The following is a 14,687-nucleotide window of genomic DNA, read 5'->3' as shown; positions in this document are numbered from 1 at the left end:
AAACAATAGCAAAGATCAATAAAACTAAAAGCTGGTTGTCTGAAAAGATAAACAAAATTGATAACCCTTTAACCAGACTCATCAAGAAAAAGAGGGAGAGGACTCAAATCAATAAAATTAGAAATGAAAAAGAAGTGACAATGGACACCACAGAAATACAAAACATCATAAGAGACTACTACAAGCAACTCTATGCCAATAAAATGAGCAACCTGGAAGAAAGGGACAAATTCTTAGAAAGGTATAACCTTCCAAGACTGAACCAGGAAGAAACAGAAAATATGAACAGACCAATCACAAGTAATGAAATTGCATCTGTGATTAAAAATCTTCCAACAAACAAAAGTGCAGGACCAGATGGCTTCACAGGTGAATTCTATCAAACATTTAGGGAAGAGCTAACACCCATCCTTCTCAAACCCTTCCAAAAAATTGCAGAGGAAGGAACACTCCCAAACTCATTCTATGAGGCCCACATCTCCCTGATACCAAACAAGACAAATATACTCCAAAAAAAGAAAATTACAGGGCTTCCCTGGTGGCACAGTGGTTGAGAGTCCGCCTGCCGATGCAGGGGACATGGGTTCGTGCCCCGGTCCAGGAAGATCCCACATGCTGCGGAGTGGCTGGGCCCATGAGCCATGGCCGCTGAGCCTGCGCATCCAGAGCCTGTGCTCTGCAGCGGGAGAGGCCACAGCAGTGAGAGGCCCACGTACCACAAAAAAAAAGAAAAAAGAAAAAAGAAAATTACAGACCAATATCGCTGATGAATATAGATGCAAAAATCCTCAACAAAATACTAGCAAACAGAATCCAACAACACATTAAAAGGATCATACACCATGATCAAAGTGGGATTTATCCCAGGGATGCAAGGATTCTTCAATGTATGCAAATCAATCATTGTGATACACCATATTAACAAACTGAAGAATGAAAACCATATGATCATCTCAATAGATGCAGAAAAGGCTTTTGACAAAATTCAACACCCATTTTTGATAAAAACTCTCCAGAAAGTGGGCCTAGAGGGGACCTACCTCGACATAATAAAGGCCTCATATGACAAACCCACAGCAAACCTCATTCTCAATGGTGAAAAACTGAAAGCATTTCCTCTAAGATCAGGAACGAGACAAGGATGTCCATTCCTGCCACTGTTATTCAACATAGTTTTGGAAGTCCTAGCCATGGCAATCAGAGAAGAAAAAGAAATAAAAGGAATCCAAATAGGAAAAGAAGAAGTAAAACTGTCACTGTTTGCAGATGACATGATATTATACATAGAGAATCCTGAAGATGCCACCAGAAAACTACTAGAGCTAATCAGTGAATCTGGTAAAGTTGCAGGATACAAAATTAATGCACAGAAATCTCTTGCATTCTTATACACTAACAACAAAAGATCACAAAGAGAAATTAAGGAAACACCTCCATTCACCATTGCAACAAAAAGAATACAATATCTAGGAACAAATCTACCTAAGGAGGTAAAAGACCTGTACTCAGAAAACTATAAGACACTGATGAAAGAAATCAAAGATGACACAAACAGATGGAGAGATATACCGTGTTCTTGGACTGGAAGAATCAGTACTGTGAAAATGACTATACTACCCTAAGCAATCTAAAGATTCAGTGCAATCCCTATCAAATTACCAATGGCACTTTTTACAGAACTAGAATAAAAAAGTCTTAAAATTTGTATGGAGACACAAAAGACCCCGAATAGCCAAAGCAATCTTGAGGGGAAAAAAATGGAGCTGGAGGAATCAGACTCCCTGACTTCAGACTATCCTACAAAGCTATAGTAATCAGGACAATATGGTACTGGCACAAAAACTGAAATATAGACCAACGCAACAGGATAGAAAGCCCAGAGATAAATCCCCACACCCATGGTCAACTAATCTATGACAAAGGAGGCAAGGATATACAATGGAGAAAAGACAGTCTCTTCAATAAGCGGTGCTGGGAAAACTGGACAGCTACATGTAAAAGAATGAAATTCAAAAAAAAAAATAGAGAATGAAATTCAAACACTCCCTAACACCATACCCCAAAATAAACTGAAAATGGATTAAGGATCTAAATGTAAGACCGGACACTATAAAACTCTTAGAGGAAAACATAGGAAGAACACTCTTTGACATAAATCACAGCAAGATCTTTTTTTGACCTACCTTCTAGAGTAATGGAAAGGAAAACAAAAATAAACAAATGGGACCTAATGAAACTTAAAAGCTTTTGCACAGCAAAGGAAACTATAAACAAGATGAAAAGCCAGCGCTCAGAATGGGAGAAGATATTTGCAAATGAATCAACAGACAAAGGATTAATCTCCAAAATATATAAGCAGCTCATGCAGCTCAATATTAGAAAAACAAACAACGCAATCAAAAAATGGGCAGAAGACCTAAATAGACATTTCTCCAAAAAAGACATGCTGATGGCCAAGAAGCACATGAAAGCCTGTTCAGCATCACTAATTATTAGAGAAATGCAAATCAAAACTACAATGAGGTATCTCACCTCACACCAGTTGGAATGGGCATCATGAGAAAATCAACAAACAATGAACACTGGAGAGGGTGTGGAGAAAAGGGAACCCTCTTGCACTGTTGGTGGGAATATAAATTGATAGAGCCACTGTGGAGAATAGTATGGAGGTTCCTTAAAAAACTGAAATTAAAATTACCATATGACCCAGCAATCCCATTCCTGGCCATATACCCAGAGGAAACCATAATTCAAAAAGACACATGCACCCCAATGTTCATTGTAGCAATATTTACAATAGCCAGTCATGGAAGCAACCTAAATCCCCATCGACTGACGAATGGATAAAGAAGATGTGGTACATATATACAATGGAATATTACTCAGCCATAAAAAGGAATGAAATTGGGTCATTTGTAGAGACGTGGATTGATCTAGAGACTGTCATACAGAGTGAAGTAAGTCAGATAGGGAAAAACAAATATCGTATATTAATGTGTGTATGTGGAATCTAGAAAAATGGTACAGATGAGCTGGTTTGCAAGGCAGAAATAGAGACACAGATGTAGAGAACAAACGTATGGACACCAAGGGAGGAAAGTCGGGGGAGTGGGGGTGGGGTGTGATGAATTGGGAGATGGGGATTGACATATATACACTAATATGCATAAAATGGATGACTAATAAGAACCTGCTGTATAAAAAAATAAATAAAATTCTAAAATTCAACAAAAAAGAAAAAGAAAAAAATTGGAGAATATATGCCAAAATATTGTCAATGTTTATTACTTAAATGATAGGATTAATTTTCTTCTAGTTCCCCTGTATTTTCTAAGTTTTTGACAATGTTCATGTATTTGTACACATATAATGCATTCTGTATGTAACACTACAATGTATTTGTATTTCTATGATGTATATGTATTACTTTTGCAAAGTAAATGTAGATATATGAAAAAAATAAGAATAAAAATATATTCTTGATTTAAACATTAGAAGGGTGCAAAAAAAAAAAAAAAAAAGAAAGCTCACTCACTGTTTTTAAGCCCTGGATCAGTTTATTTTCTAAAGACTTTGTAGATCCCATGCAAAAAATTATAAGTTAAAATGTCCTATATGTACAAGTACAATCTTCATATTAGAAATGCCAATAATGGGGGTGGGTGGGAGGGAGGCTTAAGAGGGAGGGGATTTATGTATACGTATAGCTGATTTACTTTGTTGTACAGCAGAAACTAACACAACATTGTAAAGCAATTATACTCCAATAAAAAAAAATGAAATGCCATTAATAATGATGTGTCATATGTGAGAGTGTGGGGCTGTGAATACCTAAGTCTTTGTAAGTGAAGGAAACAGACCAGTCCCAAGCCAGTGATTTCTCTACATTGTGCTCACACAGAGCTTATCATCTAGTCTTTTTCATTAAATATAATAAAAGAAGATACCATTCACTGAGTATTTGTATATATGAAGAATTTTTCCAAGATCTTCCACCCATTAATTCTTTTAATTTTTATAATAACCCTATGGGATATGTTCTATTTTTTACCCCAATTTCACAGATGATGAAATTGAGTAAAAAGGTAAAGTAACTTGCCAAGGGCACACATCTGTTCATTGACCAACCCGGGATTTGAACCAGAAGTTTCGATTCCATGACGGATTTCTTTATCAACCACCCTACCGTGCACAAAATGAAGCCTATTGCTAGTGATGGGGTGTGATCATAGAGCTCTGATAAGCCACTGCCTTCTTTTTAACTCACGTGGCCATTAACTCTACCATCTACAGGAGAAACAGAACCCAGAGTCTGAATTTCACTTGGAGAACTTGGCAGCCTGTGGATCAAATCTGTTTTCAGCGGGAACAGAGACAACCAGTCTCACTCTGAGCTATGGGCTCCTGCTCCTAATGAAATACCCTGAGGTTCAAGGTACAGCAAATATCCTAAGTATTTATGTAGGATAAAATATGAGCTCCTGGCACTGGTGAGGGTGGGAAGATACCCCTGGCAGTGATGACTTCTCTTTCTTTGGACTGCCTTGTAGAACGTCATGCAAAGGGTCATCCATGTGGTTTGATCAGAATTATATCAAATGATGCTGATAAGAAAGAGAGACCTTTACGAACCCAAAGGCTTTCATTTAAGTTTAAACACAGAGGAGCTTCTGAATCCCAACTCTTCCCTATGTGATGCAATGCTGAAGAGTGAGCCCTATTTAGATGAGGGATGCATGGATTCCCATGATGGCTTCTCATTCTCGGCCTGCCCATACCTGGCTGTGTGACCTCAAACAAGTTATTTCACCTCACAGGCCTGTGTTTTTCCGTCTTGAGAATGGATCAGACTCCCCAAAGGGAATTTTTAGCTCCAATGTAATTTAAAATTAAACAATGAAATTGTAGTAGCGTGATTTTCTCAAGCACGTTCTCAGAGCACAGGTCTTAGAAAGCCAGTGTTTATAGTGCTTAACAAAATGGTGTTTGCCATTCCCACAAAATGTGTAGGAGACTGGATGAGGCTGACAAAGGAGATGCTCCCACTAGAGTGAGGATTAAACATTTCCTCTCCACAGCTGCTTTGCCAGGAATCTGGGGTAAACCTTAATCCCTGCCACAGAGGTCATCTCCTCACCCATACAGGAGGACAAACCAATTCAGGCAGGAGGCCAAGGACATAGCTGATGCAGCTTTTATGTTTCCTGCAGCAAAATCTCTGGTCTTTTAGATCAGAAAATAGAAAATAGAAATTCCATTGAGGAGCAGACCCGTGGGCTGTTTAGCAACATGTCTTTGACCTTGGGAGCCTTTTCTAGGCCACTGTCTATTATACATCGTAAGCATTTCCAGGTGTCCAGGGGACACATCTCTTGAGTAGCATTCATGATTCATGTCTTTGCAGCCAAAGTTCATGAAGAAATTGACCGTGTAATTGGATGCAACCAAAGCCCCTGCATGAAGGACAAGATAAAGCTGCCCTATACAGAGGCCGTGCTTCATGAGATACAAAGATACATCACCCTCCTTCCTTCTAACATGCCCCGTACTGTGGTCCGGGACATGAAATTCAGACAGTACTTCATCCCTAAGGTTAGAGGTGTCTGGGAAACCTGGCTGGGATAGAAGGGGCAGCATGATACCTCAGTGGGGCCTGTTAGAGGCATCTCAGTTCTGTTTCAGGAAGAGAGGCAATTGAGAGACATGGAAAGAACACAAGGTCAGAGTCACGTGACCTGGGTTTGAAATCTGTCATTGCCATGCAGTGCACCCTCAGGCCATTATGTCACCTCTGTGGTCCTGTCTCTGCCTTCCTGGAATGGGGAAGCTGACCTGGGGCTCCCAAGGCCTCTCACACTCTCACGTAGAATGTATTGAGGGAGAAGTGATTTGCATTAATGCGAATGTTGTAGGAACAGAAACCTGATTTTCCATGATGGATTTTAAATAGGGGGAAGAGATGGAAAATGTATCTGCAGCTCTAAAGTAATCAAGTCAAATGTCAGCTTTCTTTAACCCGAATTCTTTCCTCTGAAGACCTCATATACCAGGACATTTGGGATATTGCTGCCCATGACAGTTAACAATTATCAAAAGAGTAGTCAGTTTTCTGTAGTGATTAAGGGGTTGGGTTTTACATTTAATCCATTCAAGAGTATAGAAGAGGAAGAAAAGGTGACAGAATACTGCAAAACTGAAACAGCTCCCAACCTTACTGCCAAACGTCAATGCAAAAGTCTATTAACACATAAGTCTAGCATCACATTAAAAATACTACATCACCAGCAAGTGAAGGTAATCAGGGACACAGGAATGGTCTAACACCAGAAAGTCTGGTTTATTATCACCATATAAATAGAATTTAGAGAAAAATCACATGATAATCACATTTGTACAGAAAATGCTTTTGATAATATTAAAGAGTTTAACCCTTAAAAAAACAGGAATAGATAAATATCTCATTAGCCATGGAAAACATATTTCCCAAATCATGCTTTTTGACTAAAAGCATTCCTATCAATATCAGGAATAAGACAAGGCTATCCACCATTACCAGAATTTAACTAGAATTAGAAAAAGGTAATGAGATAAAACATTTAAGAGGCGGGGTCGATTTGTAGGTGACATAATTGTACCTGGAAAACTCAAGAAAATTAACTTAAGTACCACTGCAAAAATAGAATTTTCCAGTGGTTGGGTACAAAATTATTATTAAAAAAATCAATTTCTACCCTATATAAAATAAAAGCTATGTTTTAAAAACATAATGAATAAAAGCTTTTTATTGATAAAAACGAGGATAAAATACTTAGGAATATACTTGATAAGAAATTTGCAAGATTTATACCAAAAAAAAAACCCCTTAAAATGTTAATGAAAGATATACAAGTTTTGAATAAATTAGAAGATTTATTCTGTGTTCAGGTAGGAAGATAGCAGTTACCCTGAAATTAATCTATGCATTTATGAGATCTCAATGAAAATATAAACTAGATACTTTTTTGGAACTAAACTAACAGATCTCAAATTTGATGTGGGAGATTAAAAAATAAAGAATAGTCAGGGACAGGTCCTACCAAATATTAAAATATAAGGTCACAGTTATTAAAGCACTATAATACAGCTTCTTGAGTAGACATATCAATCAAATAAAGTCTAGAAATAAATGTAATTATACATGGAAACTTAGTATATGATAAAGTGGCTTTTTCCTTGTAACCTAGAGGAAAAATATTGATTATTCAGTTGTAGAACTCCCAGGGGAGTTGGAAAAAAAAGAATAATAAATCCCTACCTCAAACTTTCATATAAAATAAATTTTATATGAAAATTTATTCTTGGTGGCTCAAATATATACACATAGGATATTAAACTATAAAAGTGCTAAGGATAAAAGTAATAATTTTTTTTGAGAATTTCAGAGTGAAGAAAGACTTTCTAACATTGACCAAAGAAAAGAGGAATAAGAGGGCTATACATTTAAAAATGGATAAATTTGGTTACATGCAAATAAGAAAAATCTACCTAAGAAAAAGAAACAAAGTCAAAAGACAAATGAAAAACTGAGACAAAATGTTTCATAATTCATAAGAACAAAGAACTAATTACTGAAAAATAAAATGAACTCCTATAGTCAGCATGAAAAAACCCCAGAACCAACAGATAGAATGCATGGGAGACAAAATTTAAATTTGAGTGAAAGTAATTACAAATGGTTTTTAAATATGTGAAAATATACTTAACACAATAAAATATATTGAAAATAAAAATGATAAACATGTTTTCACTTGTCACAATATGTTGGCAAGATATAAAAAAACATATGTTTTTGCTAGTAGTATAAATTGGTGTAACTTCCATGGAAGGCATCATTGCAATTTCTGTGAAAATTCAAAACGTGCATAGCAATTTGAAAAGCAGTTCCACTACTAGGAATTTATCCTTTGTGTATATTTCCTCCTAAATAATATTCATTGCAGCAGTATTGGTGCTGAATATTCATTTAAAAAGGACTTAAAATTATTATTATTATTATTTTTGGCCACGCTGCATGGCTTACAGGATCTTAGATCCCCGACCAGGGATCAAAAGTGGCCCCCGGCAGTGAAAGCACCAAGTCCTAACCACTGGACCGCCAGGGAATTCCCTAAAAATTATTTATGTAAAGTAGAATACTAAGCAAGCGACAGAACTCTACAGGATGCTACTATTTGTGGAAAAAGTAGGAAATAGGTGTGCACCTTTTTTTTTTAATCCATAGGATATAAAGGATATATCGTACACTGGTAACAGTGATTACATTAAGAAGGAAACCAGGGGACTTGAGTCTAGGAAAGAGACTTATTTTCACTCTGTACCCTTTTGTACTTTTTTTTTTTGTATTTTATACCATGTACATGTATTACCTACTCCAAAACTTGTGAAATAATGTTTCAGGAAATACGAAGTGAGGTAAAAATGGGAAGAGGAGGCTTTCACTTAAACAGGGGTGCTTTATGACCCATAGATAGATGGGTCAAATTCTAACCATGCCACTTGCTAAAAGTATAACCTCAAGTAAGTTATTTCTTCTTTCTGAATCTCAATTTCTGCATTTATACAATGTGAAACAAACAAACAAAAAGAGCCTACTGAATATGGTTGAAGTGAGAATTAAATTTATAAACTACTAAACACAGTGTCAGGTAAATGTGAAGCGTTCCGTATCAATGGTCATTATTCTTTTGTCATTTAAATCTCACAAAATCTAATGGGGCAAAGAGGAAAGCCTATTGTTGTTACCCCACCCCGTTTTACAAGTGAGGGAAGTGGGGTTTGATCCAATAGATTTTATAGATTACAAGTTTCTATCTCTCATTTTCTTCCATTCACACTTGAATTCAGAAAGAAAAAAATTAGGAAATGTGAGCTCTTTCAATTTGAGGCAACAATTCCAGTAAAGCGCATGTCTAGACAGTATGGGTTGCAAACCTTAGCTTTTTAACAATTGATTATTGCACATTGACCATAACAGTGCTCTTCCCACAGAGAACCATCTTATTACTTGATAAAAGATCTTGTATGGTGATGTGTGTAAAAGAGCCATCACATGAGACAGTCTTCTCCAGGCAAACTTAAGAGTGCTCGATCCTATTTAATCCACTGTGATTAAAAGTACTAGACTTTTTATGGACCAAAGGTAAGCATGATAATGTGCCACTCCACTCTCCATTTCTTGGTTCCAGGGCGCTACTGTATTGCCATTACTGTCTTCGGTCCTGTATGATTGCAAGGAATTTCCCAACCCAGAGAAGTTTGACCCAGGTCACTTTTTGGATAAAAATGGCAGCGTCAGGAAAACAGAATACTTCGTGCCTTTTTCCATGGGTAAATACAAATACACCCCATCCAAACCATACACATGAACCTTTTGGATAACTTTTAGCTTTACTGAATATGGCATAACTAAGTAATCCACTGATGATAGCAAAGTCAATCAAATCAATCTGTTATAAACCCCCAAATTGGGATGGATGCATTTAAGTCTGTATACCACTAGGATCAGGTAAGTCTTCCAGAGACTCTTTTGTTGTTTGGTGATTGAGTACAATGCTAGTTTTTAAAGAAACCAAGGCAAATCAATTTAATTCAGATGTCACACATTATCAGATAACAAAGGAACCTCCTTTTACAAACTCTTGCCTGTTGATCTCCCTTTCATAATATGACTTTTTCAAAACAAAATGTTCAAGTTTCTCTCTTCTTATACAATTATTAACCATTATTAATTTTCTGATTCTTAGAGAGGCCATCAGAGACACCTTGGCCACTTCATCCTCTTTCTTCCCCTCTGAAATCCGGAGCCCCACATACCCTTGCCTCTTTGCAAGCGCTGGTTGGCTCCCAGTTGCTAGTTCTCATAAAGTCATAAAGACAACTTAGGATTGCTCAGCACCCATTCTTTTTCTTTGTTACCCTAGTCAATCATTTGATTAGTATTTTCAAAAATAACTATGTTTGATTTCTAATCACAGTGATGGTAAGTGTTCAATATAAAAGATGGAAAATGCAGAAGAGCAAAAAAAAAAGAGAAAAGAGGGACTTCCCTGGTGGTGCAGTGATTGGGAGTCCACCTGCCAATGGGGAGACGCGGGTTCCGGCCCTGGCCCGGGGGCTCCCGCATACCAAGGAGCGAAGGCTGCTGGGCCTGCGCGCTGGAGCCCTTGGGCTGTGGCTGCTGAGCCCGCGTGCCTGGGGCCAGAGCTCCCTGACGGGAGGAGCCGCTGCGGTGCCCGCGCACCGTGGCGAGGAGTGGCCCCTGCTCTCCGCAGCCTGGTGGGGGGCGGGGGCGGGGGGGGGGCGCGGGGGCGGGGCGCGAGCAGCCGCGAGGACCCAGCGCAGCCATAAATAGATGGATGAGTGGATGGGTGGATTTGTAAAAAGGAAAAAAAGAAAAAGGAAAATAATTTCAGACTATAGCCTGAATTTCAGATTCAGGCTATAATCGCTGTTAATATTTTGCTATATATATTTCACACAGTTGTCTAGATATACATAATAAATGTATATTTTATTTTAAAAAATCAGGCTCATTCTGTACAATCTATTTGATAACCTGCTTTTGCTTAGTGTGTTGTGATATAAGACAGTATTAAATAATCTTCTGTACAAACATGTTTAGGTTGTGTTGCATGATAGATGCACAAGGATTTATTTAATTAATCCAGTATAGGTGGATGTCTAGTTTTCAACTAACTCATCAGTGTCATAAATAACAATGCGAGTGACACCCGCATAGGTGAACCTCTAATTCCTACAGATAAATCCCCAGAAGGAGAATTACTGAATTAAGAGTGAAAATTTCTTCAGAGAGTTTTGATATGTATTGACAAATATCCGTCTAGAAGAACTGTACCAGTTCATTGTCCTCCAGCAGTTTCTTAGCCATCCCTTTTCTGATCAGTGTTTTCATTGGCTGTTAGGAGTGTGTAGTATTTGAATACGAGCTATTGTATTTGAATTTGGAACAAGCTAATGGAACTGTCTCCTCCTTCCAGGAAAACGGGCATGTGTTGGAGAGGGCCTGGCCCGCGTGGAGTTGTTCCTGTTTCTCACCACCATTCTGCAAAACTTTGTCCTGAAGCCCCTGGGGGAGCCAAAGGACATAGAGACCAAACCCATTGTTACCGGGTTTATCAACATCCCACAACCCTACAAGCTGTGCTTTATCCCTAGACAAAGGAAGAACTTTTCTCTTTTAACAATTTAAATCAAAGTAATTGCTTTTTCCTCTCATTCCTTCTCCCACCCCATAGTCTCTTTTCATTTTAAATACTGCTAGGACAGAAACACTACTCACTAAAAGCTTGATGGACATTTGTTTAAACCTACAAATCCCTTGCCAAAAAGGATCTGGGTCCTGAAAACTCCAAGGGTAAAGCAATATACTTATATCCTATAGAGTACTTTATAAACCATGATCCAGCCAAACCAGGCCCAGGCCCACAGAAGGCCTTTACTGAGACAATTGGCATATAGTGGAGCCTTCACTCTTTCTGTGGCTTTGGAGATATGCTGATTTTCTATAGTTTTTCAAAATAGAGAAATTAATATAATGGCCTATGTGTATTTTTTCCTATTTCCAATGGAAAGCACTTACATGATTTCTGCCACATTCACAAAATAAATCCTTTTTTTCCACAGTAGATTTTCTTTGAATGTTTGACTTTATATCAAGTCTCAAAAATCCCTTTCCTTGAGCTATGGGCACTCTATAATTAGAATATCATAAACAGATGAAATGATAATCCCCACCACAAATCTCTCCCTGCCCCACCCCATCTATTTGCAGCCATTGATTTACATGGGGGCCCAAGGAGCCCCCTTGGATAAGAATTCAAACCATGTTCATAGGTAGGATTCAGACATGCATAGTTACATCTTCTTCAGAAAGTGATGAGGGGCAGGGCTGGGGGTTGGAGAGCAAGTGGGCAGATTGCAAGGAAAGACTGAGTATTGCTAAGAGAACAGTGACCCAGAAGAGGATGGCTAGAACAGCTGCCCAGTGGTGGCCCAGTGGAGTGCTATGAGGAGCAGCTGCCACAAAAGGATGGCTCAAATGCCAGCAGGCAGCCCAGGCTCCAGGACATTGGGAGGGAAAGAAGCTTTAAAAGCAGAGCTTGGGACTTCCCAGGCAGTACAGTGGTTAAGACTCTGTGCTCCCTATGTAGGGGGCACAGGGTTTGATCCCTGGTCAGGGAACTAAGATCCTATATGCCACACGGCATGCCCCCCCCCAAAAAAAGTAAAAGAAAATAATAATTAAAAAATAAAAGCAGAGCTGAGTTTCTGGGTGTATACTCAAAAGAACTGATTTTTTTAAAGTTCTCTCCAACAGATATTTGTACACCCATGTTCCTAGCAGCATTATTCACAATAGCCAAAAATGTGGAAACACCCAAATGTCCGTTAGTGGATGAATGGATAAACAAAGAGTGATTATATACATACAATAGAATATTATTCAGCCTTAAAAAAGAAGGATTTATAGTCTAACACATGTTACAAATGGATGAACCTTGAAGACATTATGCCAAGTGAAATAAGCCAGTCACAAAAGGACAAATATTGTATGATTCCATTTATATGAGGTACTTGGAGTAGTCAAACTCATAGAGACAAAGTAGAATGGTGCTTGCAGGGGGAGGGGGGAGAATGGGGAGTTATTGTTTAATGGGTATGGAGTTTCAATTTGTGAAGATGAAGTTCTGGAGATAGACGTCGGTGATGATTGCATAACAATGTGAATGTACTTAATGCCACTAAACTGTACACTTAAAAATGGGTAAAATGGTAAGTTTTACATCGTGTATACTTTACCACACAAAAAAAGTAGAGCTGAGGTCCTTGAGGTGGGGATTTTGAAGCTGTAAATTTTGGATCTAAATGTTAATGTGATTTGCTAACATGTGAGCATCTCTGTTTTCTTCCCACCCTCACACTCCTTTCTAGCTAACAAGAGTTTTGTCTTTTGTCACTCAGAGTCTCCTCCTTCCATGAATTCTGAGAAGTTTTGAATTTGCCAGCTAGGTTCCCTAACTTGGGATGCAGAACTAGTAGAATGAAGAGAGACCAGACAGAAGAGGAAACTAGTTTGGGAGGTGAGGTTAAATTCCATAATAAAATAAAATAATAATGGGACTTCCCTGGTGGTCCAGTGGTTAACAATCTGCCTGCCTATAGGACATTCCATCAAAAAACAGCAGATTACACTTTCTTCTCAAGTGCACATGGAGCATTCTCCAGGATAGAGCACATCTTGGGTCACAAATCAAGCCTTGGAAAATTTAAGAAAAATGAAATCATATCAAGCATCTTTTCTGACCACAACGCTATGAGATTAGAAATCAATTAGAAGAAAAAAAACATAAAAAACACAAACACATGGAGGCTAAACAATACGTTACTAATAACCAAGAGGTCACTGAAGAAATCAAAGAGGAAATCAAAAAATACCTAGAGACAAATGACAACAAACCATGACAATCCAAAACCTACGGGATGCAGCAAAAGCAGTTCTAAGAGGGAAGGTTAGAGCAATACAATCCTACCTCAAGAAGCAAGAAAAATCTCAAATAAACAATCTAACCTTACACCTAAAGGAACTACAGAAACAAGAACAAACAAAACCCAAAGTTAGTAGAAGGAAAGAAATCATAACGATCAGAGCAGAAATAAATGAAATAGAAACAAAGAAAACAATAGCAAAGATCAATAAAACTAAAAGCTGGTTGTCTGAGAAGATAAACAAAATTGATAAGCCCTTAGCTAGACTCATCAAGAAAAAGAGGGAGAGGACTCAAATCAATAAAATTAGAAATGAAAAAGAAGTGACAATGGACACCACAGAAATACAAAGCATCATAAGAGACTACTACAAGCAACTCTATGCCAATAAAATGAGCAACCTGGAAGAAAGGGACAAATTCTTAGAAAGGTATAACCTTCCAAGACTGAACCAGGAAGAAATAGAAAATATGAACAGACCAATCACAAGTAATGAAATTGAATCTGTGATTAAAAATCTTCCAACAAACAAAAGTGCAGGACCAGATGGCTTCACAGGTGAATTCTATCAAACATTTAGGGAAGAGCTAACACCCATCCTTCTCAAACTCTTCCAAAAAATTGCAGAGGAAGGAACACTCCCAAACTCATTCTATGAGTCCCCCATCACCCTGATACCAAAACAAGACAAATATACTCCAAAAAAAGAAAATTACAGACCAATATCACTGATGAATATAGATGCAAAAATCCTCAACAAAATGCTAGCAAACAGAATCCAACAACACATTAAAAGGATCATACACCATGATCAAGTGGGATTTATCCCAGGGATGCAAGGATTCTTCAATGTATGCAAATCAATCAATGTGATACACCATATTAACAAATTGAAGAATAAAAACCATATGATCATCTCAATAGATGCAGAAAAGGCTTTTGACAAAATTCAACACCAATTTATGATAAAAACTCTCCAGAAGGTAGGCATGGAGGGAACCTACCTCAGCATAATAAAGGCCTCATACGACAAACCCACAGCAAACATCATTCTCAATGGTGAAAAACTGAAAGCATTTCCTCTAAGATCAGGAACAAGACAAGGATGTCCACTCTCACCACTATTATTCAACATAGTTTTG

At 37.9% G+C, this 14,687-nt stretch overlaps 1 protein-coding gene across 3 annotated transcripts in view; it reads left to right on the top strand.

Annotated features, from left to right (window-relative positions):
• LOC114908661 (cytochrome P450 2C23-like) overlaps window positions 1–13,274 on the top strand; it is a 33,779-nt gene extending 20,505 nt beyond the window's left edge. Inside the window, exons 6-11 of one of the 3 annotated variants that reach the window (XR_003796993.1) lie at window positions 4,294–4,435; window positions 5,405–5,592; window positions 9,225–9,366; window positions 11,037–11,254; window positions 13,021–13,139; window positions 13,222–13,274. Coding sequence is in view for 1 of the 3 variants with exons in the window: in XM_029245029.1 (XP_029100862.1) it covers window positions 4,294–4,435; window positions 5,405–5,592; window positions 9,225–9,366; window positions 11,037–11,248 (684 nt within the window). In the remaining 2 variants the exon portion in view is untranslated. Of the gene's footprint in view, window positions 1–4,293; window positions 4,436–5,404; window positions 5,593–9,027; window positions 9,367–11,036; window positions 11,682–13,020; window positions 13,140–13,221 lie in introns of those variants that run through there. The other 2 variants (XR_003796994.1, XM_029245029.1) reach the window with 2 other exon arrangements.
• The last annotated feature ends 1,413 nt before the right edge of the window (window positions 13,275–14,687 follow it).

This window comes from Monodon monoceros, unplaced genomic scaffold (assembly GCF_005190385.1).
Source record: "Monodon monoceros isolate NGI ecotype Baffin Bay Population unplaced genomic scaffold, NGI_Narwhal_1 Super_Scaffold_4, whole genome shotgun sequence".
Lineage (NCBI taxonomy): Eukaryota > Metazoa > Chordata > Mammalia > Artiodactyla > Monodontidae > Monodon > Monodon monoceros.
Note: the sequence above shows the minus strand (reverse complement) of the source record. Positions and strands in the feature narration are given on the sequence as shown.